This window comes from Natrix helvetica, assembly GCF_964273705.1.
Source record: "Natrix helvetica genome assembly, chromosome: 7".
NCBI classification, from domain to species: Eukaryota; Metazoa; Chordata; class Lepidosauria; order Squamata; family Natricidae; genus Natrix; species Natrix helvetica.
This window is the reverse complement of record NC_138558.1, coordinates 27,106,791-27,128,453: the sequence shown is the minus strand read 5'-3', so window position 1 is coordinate 27,128,453 and position 21,663 is coordinate 27,106,791. Positions and strand designations below refer to the sequence as shown.

At 35.8% G+C, this 21,663-nt stretch overlaps 1 protein-coding gene across 5 annotated transcripts in view; it reads left to right on the top strand.

Annotated features, from left to right (window-relative positions):
- Positions 1-957: 957 nt before the first annotated feature.
- The window catches only part of MND1 (meiotic nuclear divisions 1), a 32,804-nt gene continuing 12,098 nt past the window's right edge, over positions 958-21,663 (top strand). The window contains exons 1-7 of one of the 5 annotated variants that reach the window (XM_081959625.1): positions 958-1,121; positions 1,244-1,346; positions 5,286-5,354; positions 6,508-6,569; positions 8,061-8,209; positions 17,212-17,286; positions 18,854-18,968. In XM_081959625.1, the coding sequence (XP_081815751.1) occupies positions 1,309-1,346; positions 5,286-5,354; positions 6,508-6,569; positions 8,061-8,209; positions 17,212-17,286; positions 18,854-18,968 (508 nt within the window). In that variant the 5' untranslated portion in view covers positions 958-1,121; positions 1,244-1,308. Of the gene's footprint in view, positions 1,122-1,243; positions 1,347-1,826; positions 1,965-5,285; positions 5,355-6,507; positions 6,570-8,060; positions 8,210-17,211; positions 17,287-18,853; positions 18,969-21,663 lie in introns of those variants that run through there. The other 4 variants (XM_081959626.1, XM_081959628.1, XM_081959624.1 and 1 more) reach the window with 4 other exon arrangements.

The window sequence follows — 21,663 nt, the reverse complement described above, 5'->3', positions numbered from 1 at the left end:
GTTCTCTTCTCTTGAAGCTTTTATTGAAATTGTTCATTGACATTTCTTCCAAAAATGTAGAGTTCATGGGAATTGCTTAATTCCTCACCTTATCCCAAAGAAGTCAATAAACAATTATAAGCAGCAAGGATGTGCTTGGAGTCAGCTTTTAAGCTTGTTCATAAATGAATTTGAATTGAGGGTAAGAATAAACTGGCCAACTTTAAGAATGACCCCAAGTTATCTACACTGGTGAAACCAAGATTGTGAAGAGCCTCAGAAGAATCTTTTTAAATCATAGTTCTTATGAAGAAAAACAACGATGATCCTAAGTGAAGTTGCAATTTTTTTCAAAGCAGGTGTTAATTTCAGACAATTGCCCGAAATAGATAACAAAGCATGCTATTTAATTGCAAACACCATAGATACGTGAATTCAGAGTGAGAACAGTCTTAATAAGTGTAGCAAATATTTTGAAATTTCCCTCCAATAGTTTAGATAACTTTTATCCTATTTAATATTCGGGTTTTTTTCAGTTCTATTTTTAATAAATTGATTAGGAGCACCTGAAAATAAAAGTAGCACAAAAGATCAACATTATTTCTGAGTATGGTTTTAATATTCCTGTCCGTATTTCGGATTAAAAAGGATTTTGATTACCGCTGATTGTAGGAATAGAAATTAAATACGTAAACCTTGCGCTAATATTCCCAAAATAATATTCTCCATACGCTACTCCACGTATGAAATAAAATGCTACTCCACGTGTGAAATTAAATGCATAAAGAAATAACTCACGGTTACGCATTTAGAACCCTTGGACGAAGCATTGAGAAGTATTACAATGATTTGCCTTAACGGGGAAAAGGAGAAAACAGCCGAATAATTACCGAACGTGAGCGAGCTCCCGTATACGCGTGCACATTTTCTGCGCTCTTTTCTTTTTTCTAGCTCTATAGGACACTGCAAAAAAAAAAAAAAGCAAGGGCGGGGCCAATTCAACCATTGCTGCGCTGCAAATACAGCTGAGCGCCGTCAGGCGGCACTTTCTCGTCAAATGAGGCGGGATGGTTTCCCGCCGCTTTTCCCGCTCAAATCCCGTTCCCGCCGTTTGAAGGAGGACCTGTGGCGGACAGGAGATGGTAAGCCGGCCCGTGTCCGCAGGGCTTGCGAGCTTTCTAAGTCACTCACCGCTCCCATATAGCGGGCTGTGAAGGCTGTATATACGATCGAGTGACAATGTTATTTCCCCGTTGAACTACAGCTCCCATCATGCCCAACACCCGTTGAGGTACCTGGGGAAAGTGGGAAGTGGAGTCCAACGCAGGGATGGAAGAAGCTGGAGTAATTAACCTCTTTTCCTCGAGGTTAGTCGGACTTGTTTAAGAAATTGGGTTTCTCGCACCTGATGCGTCCTGACGTGTTTCAGCGTAACCCAGTTATCTTCAGCTAGCGGGTCGGTGATGGAGCGCTAGTTGTAGGCAACCTATTTGGGGAAGTCACAGACAGCCCACTCGCCTAGAAGTCTTTGAACTCCATAAGGCTTTCCCTCAAGGAAGAGGGCACTGACAGAAAGGTCAAAATAAGAGTGGGGGACGATAGTCCCTTTATGATTTGTGGACTTCAACTCCCAGAATTCCTGAGCCGGCCTTACTGAGCAATGCTGGCTCAGGAATTCTGGGAGTTGAAGTCCACAAGTCATAAAAGGCCGTCGTCCCCCATGTCTGTCTTAAAGTAACTACCCTCACCCCATATAATACATAAATTGACTAGATCAAAAGAAAGTTCTATATTTTAATTACACCTTCTCTCTTCCGTTTAATCTTTGTAACGATCTTTTGAGACAGAATCAATATAGAATCACTGAGCGAGATTGAACATGAATTGAGCATTTATAGCAGTCTCCACTTACAATTAATCATGTGTATTTCCAGCCCTCCCTTGCTCATACAGAAGTCAAGCAGACTTCTGCTTGGGAGAGAATGGTGAGTTCCATATTTCCCCACCTTCAGACCAGTATATCAGGGGTGAAATTCAACAGAAATTCTGGAGAACCTGTAGCAGAAATTTTGAGTAGTTAGAAGAACTACTGGAGAACTGGCAAAGACCACCTCTGGCTGGCCCCAGAGTGGGGAGGGAATGGAGATTTTGGATCTATTAAATACAGATAGTCATTAAGTGTGGGAAATGGCCATAAGTCAATTCTTTCAGGATGTTGTAACTTTGATCAGTCATTAAATGAACTGTTGCAAGTCAATCACTACCTGTACACAGAATTCATACTCTGGTTCTGAACACTTTCATTATTATATCTAGTAATCCCAACATATAAGTGTAGTAGTTAGTTTAATAAAGTAATAGTTTAGTAGTAGTAGTAGTAGTAGTAGTAGTAGAAGAAGAAGAAGAAGAAGAAGAAGAAGAAGAAGAAGAAGAAGAAGAAGAAGAAGAAGAAGAAGAAGATCCACAGAATTTCCAAGAATTGGAAATATATGCATGCATAACATCAATCCCAAAATATAGGGATTTTGCTGTGTGGGATATGTAAATTGTTTAGAATAAATCTCCACTTTTTAAACTCTTTTGCCGGAGTTCTGCCTCTGCTTCAGGTTTTGCAGAGTTAGCCATCAGTATTTAAGAAATCCATAATAGTAATGGTCATTCCTTCCCTTCATTATAGAATAGAATAGAATAGAATAGAATTCTTAATTGGCCAAGTGTGATTGGTCACGCAAAGAATTTGTCTTTGGTGCATATGCTCTCAGTGTACATAAAAGAAAAGATACATTCATCACGAATCATAAGGTACAACACTTAATGATAGTCATAGGGTACAAATAAACAGTCAAATCATACTAGGAAACAATATAAATCCTAAGGATTCAAGCAACAAAGTTATAGTCATAAGTGGGAGGAGATGGGTGATAGGAACAATGAGAAGATTAATAGTAATAGTAATGCAGACTTAGTAAAAAATTTGACAGTGTTGAGGGAATTATTTGTTTAGCAGAGTGATGGCATTAGGGAAAAAACTGTTCTTGTGTCTCGTTGTTCTGGTGTGCAGTGCTCTATAGAGTTGTTTTTAGGGTAGAAGTTGAAACAATTTATGTCCAGGATAAGAGGGGTCTGTAAATATTTTCATAGCCCTCTTTTTGACTAGTGCAGTATTCAGGTCCTCAATGGGAGCCAGATTAGTAGTATTTCTTTTTTCTGCGCTTCTAATTATGCTCTGAAGTCTGTGTCTGTCTTGTTGGGTTGCAGAACCAAACCAGTTATAGAGGTGCAGATGACAGACTCAATAATTCCTCTGTAGAACTCTTTATCAGCAGCTCCTTGGGCAGTTTGAGCTTTCTGAATTGGTGCAGAAAGAACATTCTTTGTTGTGCTTTTTAATGATGTTTTTGATGCTAGGTGTCCATTTTAGGTCTTGAGATATTATTTATTTGTCCAAGAATTTTCCTTATGGTATCATGAATAACGGCTGTTTAAAGATCTCTCTTGTGAAAGTGAGTGGGATATTAATCCTGGAAATTTTAAAAAAACCTAATTTTTTTAAAAATCCCTAAGTAATACTAATCTTGTACAGAGTATGTTTTGATTATGTTTACAAATTATTCCCTTTGCAATTCTGTTTACTATACAGCAAAGCTTGTAACCAAGGAAGAGAAATGCATGTAAAAGTATATGTCTATACAACGCACCTTAAAAACATAGATACCTTGTAGTGCATATAGCTGTGAAAATAACTTAGAGCACAGCCAGTTAAATGAGGGTGGTAAAACACATTATTTTAAACAAATCATTTACAACTACTAGTCTTAAAACCTGTTGTTGAAAGTTGAACAAACGTTTTGCTATTGAACTTTTGAAACGTAACACCTGTTATTGTCCACACTGTTTAATTGATTATAATAGGTTAAAGATTATGTAAATAAAAGCATTGCCAGGAAGGGTAATAGTATCTTCTGTAGTAAATATTGTATCTACTCACAACTTTGGTATGTGTAACATTATTGCTAATCAGGCTGATAACCGTAGGAAGAAATGGGTTGCTTTATCATAGCTGTCATTCATGACAAAGCCGCATAAACAAGCAGGTATAAAAATAGGGTTGCACTATAATTTAGCAATAGCACTTAGACTTATATACCGCTTCACAGTGCTTTACAGCCCTCTCTAAGCAGTTTACAGAGTCAGCATATTGCCCCCAACAATTGGATCCTCATTTTACCCACCTTGGAAGGATGGAAGTCTGTCAGCTTTGAGCTGGTAAGACTCGAACTGCCAAACTGCAGGCAGCCGGCAGCCGGCAGTCAGCAGAAGTAGCCTGCAGTACTTCATTCTAACTACTGCACTACCATGGCTCAGTATATGAATTTGTGCAATAATTTGCTAGAACTTGACAACTTGATACTCTTAGTTGGTCCTAAAAAGGTATCGCTATAGTATAGCAGCTGGTTTAGCAGCAGCTGTAGGCAGACTTTCCAAATGATCTTATGAAGCAAATAGCAGTCTTAAAGAAAATGCTTGTTTATTGGATAGCCATGCTTATTTATTTCCTATACTTTTATGTCCACAAAATGCAGGTTGTGTGTGTTTGGGTGTGTGTACATTCAGTATAGAACTATTAAAATATAAAGAAAATGTATTTTGGGCATCAGAAGAAAATATTTCATTCATCTTTGAAAAAGCCCCGTAGTTTGTTTTAAAAATGTGTTCATTTTTGGAGTTGTTATGAGTTGGTTTTATACATTTTGTAATTTATAAATATATTTTATGAATCAATCAAATGTTTGATTATACATTGTTTTGGATTAAATTATTTTATATTTTTTATTGTGACATGCATGTAGACAATTATTATGGAATAATATAAATCAGACAAAAATATATGATTCTACAGTCAAGACAATATTTCTTGTATTTTCAACAGAATAAATGAAACAAACACATCAGAAATAAGTTTTATATTTGAATGTCTTAATAGTTTTGAAGTAGTTGCATATACTGATACTTCTGTTGAAGAAAAAAAATACATTAAATTACTATAGATAGTAAAATCTGTGCAAATAAACATATAAAACTAATTTTATGACTGAAATCAGATATGTCATCTTTTGAATAATATCTTATATATAAAACTGGAAATAAATTGTGTGGGAAGTTTCCACAAAGTCTATCAAAGCTGATGCCCATCAGATAGGTTGAGACTCTTCAAGCTCTCAGTGTAGTCCTTCATTTTAACTTACGTATCTAAGATTTTTGGTTTTGAATGCAGTCATTTATGTAGCGTGGCTTTTCCTATTTAGTCAAAGAAAAGAGGTCTTAGCGTTGAAGAGAAGAGAACTCGAATGCTGGAAATCTTTTTTGAAACAGTAAGTAATATTTTTTGTTGCTTTCTATTACTTTGGATTTTTTTAAACAAATTGAGAATCTGATTTGAAAATACAGAGTTGCCAAGAGGACTGGTTAAAGGTCCTTGCTATATACTAATGGCTGTAGTCACTTCCATGATGCCTAAGAGTAATTTATCATGTAAACTCATGTGGAAAAATGATCATGTCAAAAAAGGCATACCAATTTTAAATGTTCTCTATGGCATAATGAAATGTTGAATTCTACTCTCAATCTGACAACTGACCTTTGATAAATTGCCTTTTAATGTAAAACATTCCAAATATTCTAAGAAATTTATATAGTGTTTTATATATTTTATCTTAATTTGAGGAAAACTATTTTAGTATAGATAAAAAGACTTTGATGAATCAGGAACCTATAATTATTAAAGACATCCTAATGTTAGTCTACTTGCATCATGAATGGTGGAGCAAAGAAGATGCATACATGAATAAATGTCTCTTTAATCTGGAATATTATATTTTTATGTGTAGAGCTTTGAGTCATATAATATTTCAGTGCTATAAAGACTATTTTTCATGTTAATATATTTGTTTTCTTTGTATTTTATTTTGAATTGCATATGAAATTTATAAAGTCTATAAAACTATTTGGCTATAGAATGCTGAACAAAAGAATGAAATGAATGAGCCAAGCTAAATGTTCTTACTTCACAAATATTTGCTTATTATTGTCTACTTTGGGTGGTTTTTAAAGATATTCATTTACATGATCCTGCAGCAACAGTTCCATTTAATTTTATGTCTGAAAAGGGTAATTTTAGAACAGATGCAAAACACGCATTAGCAGTTATTGATATCACTGTCTAAAATGTTAGAATAAATGAAAAAGAAATACAGTAATTAGTATTTAGTAAATAGCAGGATGCAATTACGTTAGAAGCAGCGAAATACATGTGTCCTTTGAGGAAATGCAAGTGATCCGATGGTTTTTTCATTCTTATCAGAAAGTGTCTTCTAATAGTCTGGTTAAATTATTTTTAACATAGTTTTTCTTCTTTTATTCTTGCAATACATTTAGAGAGAGAATTTAGTGAGTTCAGTAATGTTTCTGTCCTTCGCTATAATAGGAACACATTACAAAACAAACTGTTTTCTTCTCCCTTTTTTGGTATCAGAAAGATGTATTCCAATTAAAGGATATTGAGAAAATTGCTTCGAAAGAAAAAGGAATAAGTGAGTACCTAGACTTGATTGTTTCTAAGCTTGAGTCATAATTCCATTTGAAGGGTTTTTGTTTTTTCCAAAGACATCATGTTCTTGCTCTCACAAAAGTCTGAAAATTGGATCTAACTGGGTTTGATAGTTTAATTTAATATTCATCCTATTTACTCCACAAGCACAACTCTGTGGGATGAATTGGGCTGAGAGAGAGTAACTGGCCCAAAGTTACTCATCATTTTTCATGTCTAAGGTGGGACTAGAACGTACTGTCTCTCAGTTTCTAGACTGGTGCCTTGACCACTAGACCAAACTGAATCTATGTAAGACATTATTATAATTAGTTGTACAGTCAGCCAAATGTTTAAACTCAATTTGACATTTTTAACCACCAATCCAGTTGTTCCCAAGGACCTGAGATAGGCAAATGTTTTTGATTGATGGTGTTAAAAATATTGTCTCCCTAGGCGCCTGCAACCTCAGAGCCAGCGGGGAGCGTAAACAAAGGAGAGGGTGGAGAGCTGGGCGGAGGAAGGGGAAAACTACTGCTACTGCTGGAGCTGCATTCCCCCACAGCTTTCTTGGAGCCTGAAGAGGGTGAAAATGGCCTCTCCCCCCCTCCCTCCGGAGGCTGGAAACAGCCCATTTTCTGACTTCTAATGGGCCTAGTAGGCCCGTTTTTCACCCTCCCCAGGCTCCAGAGGCTTTCTAGGAGGATCCAGAGGCTTCTTTGACCTGAGAGGGCAAAAAACGGCCCAACACAAACCGGAAATTCGGGAACGGACTTCCGGGTTGCCCGTTGGGCCATTTTTCTCCTTCTGGAGGCTTCAGCCTTCATATTAGGCTTCCCTAATATGGTAATTAGGTAATACATACCTAATATGTATATATATATATTGAGCTGATTTCATAAACCTGACTTACATTTTCAGTGTGCAGATTCATTTCTTCTTTATTTGATTTCATATATTAAAAAGTGTTCTGATCTCAGGAGATGGGAAGGGTAGATCCCAGGGAAAATCACCTAGTTCAGAGGAGTAAATCATGCTGGATACATCAATGGGAAAAGTGATTTAAAACCAATGATTCTTCAGAGTTCCTTTAGAGAAATAATAATGGACTGGGAAGAATTGAAATTCCTCTGGATCTATGCTGAAGGTTCCTCTTGATATTTATTCTATGTACTAACAGAATTGGAATTGCCCCACTAGTATCCTGTTGTTCTGTTACAATCTAGTTTCTTACAAGAAAAAGCTGTGTAAATTAATCTTTTTTGCTATTTTTCCATGGCAATGATTTTAAAGGAACTCTGTGTGTTGGGTTGCTGTACACATAAGTAAGCCTAATTTGCCATCTGCTATTTGTGGTAATTTGCAAAGGAATTGTTGACAATTTCTCAAAGGACATTCTCAATCTTTATTATTCTCTCTGATGTTTTAATGAATAATAGTTTGCCCTAATCTTTATAAGTTCTCAAAACAATAATTATGATTATTTCTTTGACAGCATCTATGTCAGTAAAGGATATCTTACAAAGCTTAGTTGATGATGGTATGGTAGACACTGATAGGATTGGAACGTCAAATTATTTTTGGGCCTTCCCAAGTAAAGCATTGCACACAAGAAAATGTAAACTGGAAGAACTGCAGAATCAGGTAATTCTACATGCTTCCTATTATGCAAATACAATGATCACTAAATAACAATCTATTTCTAAATAAATATTTTCTCATTTAACTTAGTTATGCTGTATCTTCATTATGTTTTAAGTATTTTTATTAAGTATTTTACTATTGTATTGTTTGAACTTATTAGTGTTTTTTCTCAAATATTTACAGTTAGTAGTGCTGAGTTTTTTGTTGGCTTTGAGTCATGTATACAGTATAAGCTAGTGACTAAATTTTAGATATTTGTAAAAGCTGTTCATTTAATAGCAGGCAAAAGACACATTTTACACAATTACTTTGTAACTATAATGTTTGGAAGGGTTTGAATTTGGTTTACACATTGTACATGTTTTATTTATTAAACTGTTACTTGATTCCAATAGCCCTCACTATAGTGTACTTTTTGGATCTTTTTATCTATTGCCACAGTTAGCATTAATACATATATTGGAGTTAACTGTAGGGAAGCAATAAAGGAATGGTTCCCTTTCAAAAGTTGTGCCTTAGAGGATGAGAAGGTTTACACTTAAATTAGTCATCTTCATTGAGAGGATTTTTAAAGCAACATACAGGTAATCCTCGAGTTACAACCATAATAGATCCTGCCCATAGCATTTGAAAATTGGGATGGCTTTAAATGAACCACCTCACTTAAGGAATCCCTATCCCTGCTCTCTCTAATGCACTTGTTAAATGAATGTCCAGGTGTTTAGGTGGAATATGGGGTGCCTTGGGTGGGGTACACCCTAGTACAGGCACAAGCCACCTGCATCCAGTCTCCCAAGGCCTCCCCCCCACCCACTGAGATACTCCATGCTCCATATCCTGCCTCTTGGGGTCCCATAGCCAGTTGGAATTCCTCTGCAGCCTACACCCATCCCCCCGCATCACCCCAATCATTTACCTTTCAAAGATCTCCAGATATCAAGATGTCGGGGTGCAGAAGGATTATCTCAAACTTACATTTTTCTCAAGCTTGTTAGAGTGCCATTAATAAGGTTGCGGTACAGTTTTGTTACTTGTTTACATTTGTGGTAATTTGTAATACTATAGAAATGCAAATGCAGGTAGTCTTCAACTTTCAAAGTTATGACAGACACCTTCCTCAAAAGCTACTTATAACCTGGTTTAAAAATTACAGCCTCTGCAGCACTCCTGCATCATTCACCTTTAATGACTGATTGCAGGGATGTTGTAGCATCCAATCCCCCTGCCATCGTCCCTTCAGCCATTCATCCACCCAAGGGAGCTCAGGCCAGCTGCAGTGCACACAAAGTGGCTTGCAGGCCTCAATCAGCACACAATTTGCCAGTGGGGTTTTTTTTTTCTTTGCAGCTTCTGACAGAGGTGCCTGGCCGAACATAGGATCAGCTTTCTTACACAGGTAGCTTCATGACAAATTGTGCTACTATATTTTTTTAAGCAGGCTCTAGATCAGTGGGCCTAGCCAGCCAAGAACATCTAGAAATGACATGGCGGGTAAAAGACCTAGACCTTTCAACAGTGGAGGGGGAGTAACGAGGCCTGTACACCAGTGGAAGCTAAGGGACTGTCTCACATTCAGCCTCCCCCTCCCCAAACTGCCTGTTCCCTTCCATTTCTGCTCTTTTGGCTGCCCTGCATCTTGTCTTGTGGGATATTATAGAAGCACATAGCTCTGGAACTTCTTGCCACATTGCAGCTCAGGGGCTTCTTGGCATGCCATGGTTTTGATGTTGCAAAAAGCCCATTAGCTTCTGTGCAGCAAGAAGCCCAGGGCAGCAAAGCAGCACAAAGCCAGAGCTGCCCTGGAAAGCCAGAGCTGTCCCAGCCCAGTCCCAACTGCAAGCAGCCTCACCAGCTTCCACTCCAAGCCTACTGATGCCCTCCACTCCACCCACACCCCCTCCCCAGCTGACCTTCACTGTCTTCTTGCTTCTGCTGCCAATAAAGTATGCCCAGCCTGGCTCTTTGGGAGGCAGCTGCTGGCCACGGGAGTCCATCTTACCCATGTCTCATGAAGAAACTGTCATGCACAATCTGGGAAAGAAAGTCTTGTGTGGCAAGGGCTTTAAGCACCATTATAACTTCATGAAACAGAGACCTGAAAATGTAGTTTTTATTAATGCCACTTATCTTAGAGAAATGAAAATTGAACAACCAGATGCAAAGCTGTATTTGGATATTACATGGATAACTTTAAAAATGTTTGAAAATATGCTTTTTTCTGCCCTGCTCCTCTTAATACAAAGAAAGCAATATTTTTCCTTAGTTTTTCCTTTATAAAAACACCAATATCAGGATTATTTTTTGTCACATGCAATTACTAACACATACCGTATTTCTTCTGCCATCTAGTTATCGAATGTTTCCTCTTGATCCTTGAATTTATTATTTTTTATTGGCTGAGTAGTGCTAGTGTACATTATCTTCATAAGGGACAAATGCTTTTCTAGTGTCGTTTATTTCATTGCTACTCTATGCTGGGAGAAGTTCACCTGTGCTATTAAGAACCCTGGCTGCATTCCAATTGTTAGAGGCCAGGAACTCTTGGTTCCTTGATGAGAAGGGAAGAACCTAGAACGTTTAAAGGTCAATATAGATTACATCAAGGCTACTCAGAATATGCACAATTTTATTTGCAGGAACAGTATAGCTGCCATTTCAGTGAAAACTGGTACAGTGTAGAGAAAAAGAAGGAATCATAAATAAGATCAGAGGAAGGAATGCTAGAATGACAGAAATATTTTCAGCAACTAATATAGAAATGAACAGGAGCTCTCTAAGATTCACATATGAATAAAATAGCTACATCTGTATTGATTACACAGATATAAGAAGGAAAAGTGCTTTGTTTAACTCCAAAATGAAATGGAGCCATAGTAAAACAATGAATATAAGAATCTTTTAAAAAATATGCTGAGTTTATATTTCAAAAGGTAATTTTACCTATGCAATTTACTATGAATCAAATATTGCTAGTTTCATTGATAATATGTACTCCCAGCTAGTTCATTGCACTAGCCTGAAGTACATATTATTAAACTACATCTGGCACTATAGACATAAAAGCATCACTGCCTATGTGCTATCTTTAATGTTATCAAATATGAAAATAATCTTTAGTGTTATCAAATATGAAAATAATAAAACAAAATTTGAAAGTAGAAATCAGGCAATAAGATATCTATATTCCTGCTTAAGGTGATGTACAATTTTAGTGATTGTGAAATCACACAGAATACTTTGAATAGAAATATTGTAATTTTTTAAAAACTTTTTTTTTTTAAGATTAGTGCCCTGAATCTAAGAATTAGCTGGCCCTTGATTAAATATTTGCTGTTAGGATTAAAAACTTGGTAAAGGATAGCCTACCCTAATAAAATTCTAGGGCAATGTAACTGATTCATGTTCTCCAGTCTATAGAATAAATTTACTATACGTATGGTACTATCAGCATGGTACAGTGGGATTTGGGTGGTGGTGGAATGGAAGCCAGCTGGAGGTTCTAGACCAATCATGTCTTTCCACTGTAATCAGAGTTAGACTGTTATATCAGGCCAGCTGATAAACAAAGCTTCCTTGTTGCTTCACACATAGATAGTTTTGCCATAATAACTATGTAACAACAATGCAAAAACAAGCAGACACTAAAACCATGAAGGATGAAGGTAAAAAGGTACTAGAGTTTTTTGTTACAGTGCGATAGTAAGAAGCTTACCAAATATGTATCTTTCATACATTTTAGATTGTTTACTTCTATTAGGTAGTAAGCAAAAGATCAGACTCTTCAAACTTAATCATTATTAGGAATGGCCTACTGTTATTACAGAAGAATTGTCTGATTGTAAATGATAAATATGTACATAACTTTTCTTTTGAAATTGAAATATAAGTCATATGTTTGGATAGAATTCAGCTTGCCAGATGCTGAGAGGAAGAATGACTTGTTTTCCACATTGACCCAGTTTGTAACTTTTCGAGAATTCTTGTAAGTGTGTATTAGGGAACAATTGTAAACTATGCATGCAGGGCTTTGGGGAAATGGAAAAAGTGTCTTGTTTTAAACCTGAAACAAACATACCAGGTTTCAAAAGTTTTGCCAAATGATTTGATAAAGGCTGTGGTCTGACCGAATCCAAAAGACTTTGGAATGACTTTATTGATCTTGGTTAATTCTTGAAACTCTTCTGCTGAGTGCTCCTGCCATTTTGCCATTCTGTAAATCAGTACTAGTCTAGGGAGCAGTTCGGAAGGAATTCAATATTTCCCAGCATGATCTACTTATTATTATTAACAATGGGGCAAATTAATTTTCATCAAAATGACAATGGAAGGGAGAATTAAACCCAGTTCAGCAGTTTCTACGCTTCGCTAATCTCTGAAAATAAATAAGCAGGGATAAACCTGATTACTACTTGAATGAGAAACTACCAGGATTTCCTAGGATTTGTGACCAAGACTGATAAATTGGAAAAAAGATCCTAAAAGAAGACATTGGCAATCCATTTCTATAACACAATACAACAGCATTTACATAGTAGTATAATCAAGTTCAACTCAGTAGAGACATTTTCTTCCTGCACAGCAATTCTGATCTGAATTTCAAGATGGTCAACAAGAAGAAAAAAATATTTTTAAAACTGTAAATGTCATAATAAAATGAATAAAGATTGTTAAATCAATATGTTACCCAGGATGAGTCACTTTATGAAGGGAAAATTCATACTTGCTAAGAACTATCTCAGACTATCCCACCTCCCATATTGAGATTACTTAAAGTGTAAGAGAGGTTTTATTCTTGGCCCCCATATAAGTTTATCCAAGGATGTGAAAAATACATGTGAAATGTAAACTGTATGTATAATTGTACATGCAATGTATATATAATGAGAGATTGTAACATTTAGATATAATAGAGAATAGATGTATATTTAAAAATCAGTATATATGTATGGTCAAATTCTAGTTTCCCATTTATATTTAAATTGATCCTCACTACAATTGATACATTTTAATAATTTTTACTACATTAACATTTAAGCAACAGTTTCCTATAAGATATAATAAAATGTTATTTATTATTTAATTCTCTTGAAGTAGTTCATATAAGTAAAATAAAAATAAGAGACAATAAAACCAGGTCTATCTTCAGGTTTATAAAGATAAGAAATATAAAGAAAGAGCCATAGAAAGTGAAAATAGAAAAATTATTTCTTTAAAAATCTATAATGAAGATATGAATATAAGTGGTATGAATATCTAACATGCTTGCCCCACTTTCTTTTCATAATATTATTGCTTGAATAATTCCTGCCTTTCAATTGTCCAGTGCAAGGTTACTAGTCAATAGGAGTGAAATGCTCTGCCTAGCAAGGCGGGGGAAATAATCCCAGTGAAATTATCCCACTGTTGGCCAATCTGAAGGACTGGGTCAGGATACTTTATGTCCATTGCTATGAAACAGGAACTACATTCTGTCAGCTGTCCTATCCCAGTGGCTAATTTATGGGGATAATATAAATTAAATAAATTTAAAGGTAAGGTAACCAAGATAATGTAATTGTTTTTCCCTGCTATTTTTTAAAATGTATTGGCCTTGTAATACTTTGTCTTCCCAGGCCTCCATTCTGTTCTTCATTTGGTCTTTCTTATAAGCCAGTTTGGTCTCTCAAGTATTCAGTAAGTTTTCCTGGTGATATACTAACTTCAAAGCATCTTCTTCCCTGTCCTTCCTTCCTTCCTTCCTTCCTTCCTTCCTTCCTTCCTTCCTTCCTTCCTTCCTTCCTTCTTCTTCTTCTTCTTCTTCTTCTTCTTCTTCTTCTTCTTCTTCTTCTTCTTCTTCCTCTTCCTCTTCCTCTTCCTCTTCTTCTTCTTCTTCTTCTTCTTTTTCTGGTGTACTTGCAACATTCCACATTTTCTGGTCTTTCTATCCAGGACTTTTAATTCTGTTTAGTCCAGTCCACTATTCCAGCTGTGTAGCTAATGACTATAATTATATTATTGTTATTATCATCATTCTGTTGCTTTGGATGTACATTGAGTCCTTCTATACCAGAGACAAATTCCTCATGCGTCTAATCACTCTTGGCCAGATAAGGTATTCATGCTTATGCAGGATTATTATTTTTTGCAAGATTATTTGATCTTTTTTTTTTTCATAGTTGAAGTATCTCATGAATTTCAGGAATAATGTACGAGTGTACAGTGTTTCCCTGAAAATATAACCTACCCTGAAAACAAGCCCTACCCCGATTTTCACACCTGTACCTAATATAAGCCCTACCCAAAAATAAATCGTAGTTAAGCTCCGCCCATTGTCTGGTTGTGCAAGGTGGGGCAAGGTGCCAGTGTAAAAAGCTAGGGCGGGAATGGGGGTTGGAGGTACACCATGCACCCACTTACCTTAGGACTGCTGTAGCCAGGCCTCCCATACCCCGATACCTGCCATGCTACTGCCCGACTTCTGCAGCCCCGGTTGGAGCCACTTGTGTGTGCAATGAGACAACCCACCACACAGCATCTTGTTGCAAGCAGCTTTACCAGTGCGATGAGCCTCACGGCGTCATACTCTGAGTGGCTCCACCGATACAATGAGCCTCACAGTGTCCTGCCAAGGGTGGCTCCACCAGAGTGAAAAGTCTCATGGCTTTCTGCCATGAGCGGCTCTAGTGGTGCGGCAAGACCTGAACTCCAGTGTCTCAGCTGCAGCAGGGTCAGCAGGCAGGGAGGGCGGAGGTCAGGGCATGCCAAGAATTTGGTCCCTTGCAGCCGCAGGCAAGTAGATAGTGGAAGAGAGGGTGGGGCCGATGGTAACAGTGCTCCCACTCCTGTCGGCCACCATGCTTAGGCCTCCTACACGTCAAAAAAATAAGACCTCCCCCAAAATAAGCCTGAGTGCTTACTTCGGGGCCTAAAAGAAAATGAGACCAGGTCTTACTTCAGGAAAACAGAGTAGAAAAAACATTGCTTAAGGTTTAGCTTTATTACTTTGGTATGGTTAAGGCTATATTTTCACTACTGTTACTGACTAAATAACATTATCTGATTGCTATATCAAATTGATTTTTATGAAATATAGCATTTGAAGTTTTTTACTTAAAAGAAATATGGGGGTTCAGGAAATGGTCCTGTATGTAAAAATTATGCATAACGAAAGCAAGTGAACACGATTATCATACTAGGCATGGTTACAATCCTAAAATCTTGAGCACAGATATTAAGGAAGAACTTTGCATAATGCAAAATTGTGTGAATTTGATGGGAATCAACTTGGGGCTTTAAAAGGAGAGCAGTATTTCCATATGCCAAAGCAGGAAGTTATACATACTGCTGGTTGTTGGAGAACATTAGTAAAAAAAATGCCAAGGCCTTCAAGTTTTATTTATGATTTACCAGAAATGCCTAATAGATAATTACGTAAAAATACTGATCTTTTACTGGCTTTTTTATATCCTATTAAAGTGATTATAAATATTTAGTCATCAGTTCCCGCTAAGTTAATTTGTGTAGTATCATTTCTGTAATTCAGAAAGATTTGCTAAACTAAGCAATTCTATGTTGAAAGAGATTTTTGTTTAAAACATTAAAATGCTGTAATGTAGGAAGCTGAGATCCAAGATTGATTTTTCATCTTTGCTGCAAAAACGAAAGAATTGCTGTAAAATACTGTATATTGTGTACAAAAATACCTTTTGAGAGGATTTTCCATAAAAGGCAATGTGGATAGAGTAGATTCTACAATTTACTTGTCAGTGAATCAACAAAGCAAAACCTTAGTAATATAGTTTATATGCTATGCTGTGGACCATTCTAAGTTTTAGATGGAAATCCAATCATAAAAATTGGTTTATTAGCAAACATTTCAGACATTAAAAATACAGTAACTCATCCAATAGGCTATGTACTTATAGATATTAAAAAGACATACTGCTGATTATTCATATCCTTAAGAAGTTCAGAACATATAAAATATTCAGATTATACTGCTTTTTCTGTATTTATTATATTCATGCAGAATTTATATCTTTTCAAACTTTTAAAATGTTTTTGTAAGCTTATCAGCAGCAGCTATCATCTACAAAGTTAAAATTAATTCATGGAAATTAGATATTAAGTGGTAAAAGCAATGAATTCTTGTGACATCTTAAAGTAGCACTTCCCAAATTTCATTGCCAAAACTATCAAAAAGTTCTTTTTACTACTTATCAGAATGTCCTTATTTAAATGTGGTTTGTGTATTATTACCCTTTTACCTAATTTTAGGTAATTTACATAGGTTTGAGAAGAGCTGTCTTAAAACCTAACAAGGAATGATAAGCCACTGAGTGTGTTCTGTTGCTGTAAATTAAACTAATTATCTCTCTGGAAAACCATCTGATAAATTTAATACACATACACTATGCCACCTATATAACCACGTTTTAGGTATGTAACGTGTGTATACACACATATAGAATATTGTATCAATGTTTCTTTACAAATATCTTGCATTTTTGTCATTCAATATGCAAATTCAGGATTATCTCAGCAACACTAGAACTGGAAACTGGTGAAAATAGCCATCCAATGACATAAACTGATAAATACATTTATCACAGTCATTCATGGCTTAGTCATTTTTCAGCTGCTGTACTGTACATAGGAAGTCACAACGGACACAGAATGCAGTAGTGTGCACTGTTCTAGGTTGTTGTAGTTTATCCATATTATAGTCCTACTGTGCAAGCTGAATTGTTAAGTGTCTTTCTCTCCACGTATTTTTGCACTGTATAATACTGCTTGTTATCCAACGTAAAGAAGCTACCATGCAATAGTTTTCCAGTAAATGGATATTTTATCATAATAAATTAACCATAATAGCCATCTTATGAACAGGCATATTTTAAAAATCTAAGCCTGTTTGAAATGAAATATTATTTCTTAAAATGAAAATGAAATTGAAAAAATGAACATTGAATATAAATATTAATGTTTCTGTAATCTGACATTTGCTTTTTCTTTTCCTTTAGTTCTCAGACTATTGTCAGAAGAAAAAGGATTTAGAAGAAAGCATCAAGCAATCAAAAATTGGGCGGCAAGATACTGTAAGTTTTATTTCAGAACACTGCTTAGCAACCAATCAAGCCCCATTTGCCATGTGTAATTTTATGCAGTGGCTCAAAGGCCCTAAAAAAATTGCTGCATGCTAATATCAAATCTTGTGACATTTTTGTATTCTTTTATCGTGTCCTCTGAAATAATGTTTTTTAAATAATCTGGTGGCAGTGGGGAATACCATGGCATCCCTATTTTGCCATGCTGCAAGTCCTGATGGAATTCCAATTTGAAAATATTACAGTGATTAGGATGAAAGTATGGGTTTTCTCTAACTGACAGCTGTAGAATGCAGGGTTGTCTGTGTTACCTAAAACATAGCTCTGTAATAATACTAATATTATTGTTACATGAGGGGAGTTTCTTTGAAATTCTACTTCTAAATGTATTTTAGAAATCATTTTATTTCTAAATCCTTTTATACACTTTCCTTTATAGTATTCATATACTAGATCATGAACATGGATTTATAAGGACTGCAACTAGAGATGCATTCTAATAATCTGCACATACTTGAACTGTTATTGCCAAAAATACACATGCTTTTGCACTTAGCCCTGAAATATATACTGTATTTTTCTGAGTCTAAGATGCACCAGAGTATAAGACGCACCAAGGTTTTGAAGAGGCAATTTTTTTAAAAAAAGGTTTTGCACTCTGCAAACCTCCCCAAAACGGGCCCGTTTCCCCGCCCCAAAAAAGGGCATGAATAGCCCTTAGGAGGCTTGTAGAGTACTCCTGGGAGGGGGGGGTCAAAAATGAGCAAAGAATGGCCCATTTATGGCTCATTTCTGCCCTCCCCAGGAGCTCTCGGAAAGCCTCTTAAAAGCTATGCATGGCCATTTTGGTGAAGGGGGCGGGGTTTTGGGAGGCAAAAAATGCTGTATTCAGTGTATAAGACGCACCCAGATTTTCAGCCTCTTTTTTGAGGGAAAAAGGTATGTCTTATACTCCAAAAAATACTATATTTAACAGATATAACAGTATAAATCCTATCTAATTGCTGCCTCCCTAGTTTTTGACTGTAAGAGATGCAATATCCAGTTCATTTGCCAGGTTTATACTAGACTTTTAGCTGCATATTTCATACCTCTTCAAATATTTCATAGTTCAAGAATATCCCCTCAGGAAATTTTAAGGTACCTGGGATGACTTCCCCGCAGCCTCACCAGAAGCAGTTAGATGGTTAGCTACCTTAGATATCGAATTATAACATCTATCCCATTGAAATTCCATGGCTACATATTACAGTGAATTTATTCTAGTTTTATTTTAACTTAACATATTATCTCCTATATTGTATTGTCCATATATTAATTAAAATACTGACCCTTTATTTAAACTACATTTGCATATGCTGAATGAATAAAATAAAAATTCTGTATTACTGTCATAATTATATTGTGTTTGTAGAAAAAAAATGTTAGAATACACCAGTTTTATCTGCTACATTTGAAAGATATTGGATTATCTGTATGCGCAGTGACCAGAAAACTTGATACATTTTAATGATAATGATGATTTTATTTTGGATTCTCCCAAATTAAATGTATTCAGGCAGAACGTGCAGCACTAATAAAGGAACTTAGTGCCTTACAACAGAAGAAAGTCCATCTAAAGACAGAAGTAGATAAATACAAAGAATGTGATCCAGATGTTGTTGAAGAAATCCGTAAGTTTTGTCTAGTATTATAATACAGATCCCCCCCCCCCCCCATTTCGTAATAATCCCATTTTCATAGCTTTCAAACACTGGTATTTTCACTGATGATTGTTTAACTTGATACTTCCTTCCTGGTCACAATCACTATATACTTCTTTTTTGGTGTGGGTGTTGTATGCTAAGAGTATGAGTGCAGAATAGAAGGTATTTTTTGGAAACATATCTAAATTGTGGGTTGGATTAAGATGTCGTATCTGTCATCTTTCTTAAAGTGTGATTATGACTTCTTGTGAAAGGATGGGATAAATCTATGTCAAAGATAACTGTGGAGGTTAGTGTCTGTAAGGAGACCGTCAAGTGACATAGAGAAGAAAGAAGAGAACACTAGAAAACTGGTTCAGCTGGATTGGTGCACGTGTGAACATTGGATAAAAGAACATCATAGTGGCAATGTAGTCAGTGAGATGTGGTTACTTTTGCCTTTTTTGCTACCCCTGCTTGAGTCAGTATATGACTATGGTTACCACCATTTGGATGGCGAATGAAAATCAGGGCAATCACTATTTGTAGATTAGGCTTTCACTTTGAAATCAATAAGGCTGTCTTAGAACTTAGCTGTTGAAATGAATGATATTGTAACCCTATTAGAAGATGCCTGCTAAGAAAAGGAAAAACTGTTTTTCTTGCATCTAACTATTGGGCTCACATTTAAATATGTTGACAAACAGATATAGGTTAAAACAATTCAGATTGGGTGTGGAATCCCTTTTTACAGAGGAGACAGTCTCAGCACAAAGGCTGCAGTGACAATAGGATTTAGTAAGGATAATAGGTGATTGACTACAAAACTCCCCTTTTGTAGCTATTTATAATAGGTTGATTTGAATAGGACCTGATAATAGGCAAGCACAATTTCTTCCTATAGAAGTGGAACAATTCTGAACAATTTTCTGTTGTTTTCCAAATGACAGCCCTTCAGATGTTCATCTCTTCAGATATCATGTCTTCCTGTGGTTTTCTTTAGAGGGACTTCCAAAACTCCAATTGATTTTTTTGTTTTCCCTCCCATCAACTTGGCTCTTCTCTAAACAGAGTTCAGATTATCAGTGTGTTTCATAATATACGGTGCTCAGAACTGGGCACACTATTCTAAGTATAGTCTGGCCAACTAAGAGTAGAAGGAATAAAGACTTTTCTTCATCTGAACACTGTACTTTAAGTGGTGTAGTTTAGAATCAGTCCTCTCCCCTCCTCCCCTCCCTTTTCCTTTCCTCTCTTCTGCATAATATACCCGATTCATACTCAACTGTGATACTCCAAAGCAGGTAGATCATTTTCACATATATTTCTGCCATATATGTTTCACCCTATTATCTTACATTCCTGTCTTAGATTAGGTACTTACTTGCTTCTTCATTAAGACAAGTACAATTTCAGTAACTTATCACCATCCCTATCATTTATACAAAATAACATTTTCCCCATGTTATCTCATCTCTTATCTATGAACAAATTATAAACACTCATTTCAGTCCTAGTTAGCAAAATTCCTTAAGAGTTACCAGAAATAACAAGAAACATGTTAATATATAATCAAATAGATCAGCTTCATATTCCTTTACTTTTAACAGTATTATCTTTTTCTTTAAAAAAAACAAAACACTCTCTTCTTCCTGTATCTTTTATCTATAAACAAACCTTTAAATCCTTATCAGTCAGACCCAGTCAATAAAAATCCATTAACAGCTACCAAGAACAACATATTAAGAATCTTTATTTATTTAAAATCCAAATCCAAAATAGCCTGATTCTCCAGCAGTATCTTCTAGTTCTTCTTTTAAGAGGAATTTCCTAGAGTTATTTCCCCAAATATCCTTGAATTCTTCCAAAGTTAAATAAATTCTCCATTCTGTATTAGTGGGTTTCTTTTTTAGTTCTTTCTAATTGCCTCTAGTGTGCAGCATTCAAAGTCTTCTCTTATTATGTTTTTCTCTAACCCATAATATTTTTTCCATTGAAAGATTTTTTACACTTAGATCCAAAGTGTTGTACTGTATCTTTTTAACAGAGTTTTAAGCAACCCACAAGAAAGATTCTTATAATTAATTTCAAAATGTTATTTCAGATCCAGTTGGCTCATTAGTCCATTTATAACTTTCCACAACACCATTCTAATCTCCCTTTTGCTTCAGGTTTTTTAAATTCTTAAAACTTAACACATTAAACTTTTTTTTTGCTGAGGATTGAAGGAGAATCATCTAGTATGATGAAACTTGTTGTGTCCAATGTTCTTAGTATCTAAAAGCACTCAAGAAGCAATTTTGTAAAGTGATTAAGAAAGGAATTGAGCTAACCCAATATACATTTGAAGTCTCCAAACTCGTGACTTGAGCCAAGGTGACTTTTCCTCAACTTTGAGAGCTCTAAACCCTGGCAGTGACCACTGTTTTTGTCTCTTTGTGGGCAGCTTGTTTGAAACATGGGGCTGCTTTAGTAATATAAGTATTGAAATTAAGTTTACATGTCAGGAATAAATGCATTCAGTTGTTAACTGCATGTTATTGGTAATAAAAACACTCATAAAGATATTTGTAGATAACACAAATACTGAGAAGTCATCGCTTAAAATATATTATCTAATTTGCTTTCAGGGTGTCAGTAAATTGGCTTCTCTTTTCCTTTTGTATAAAACTGCTTCTTTAGA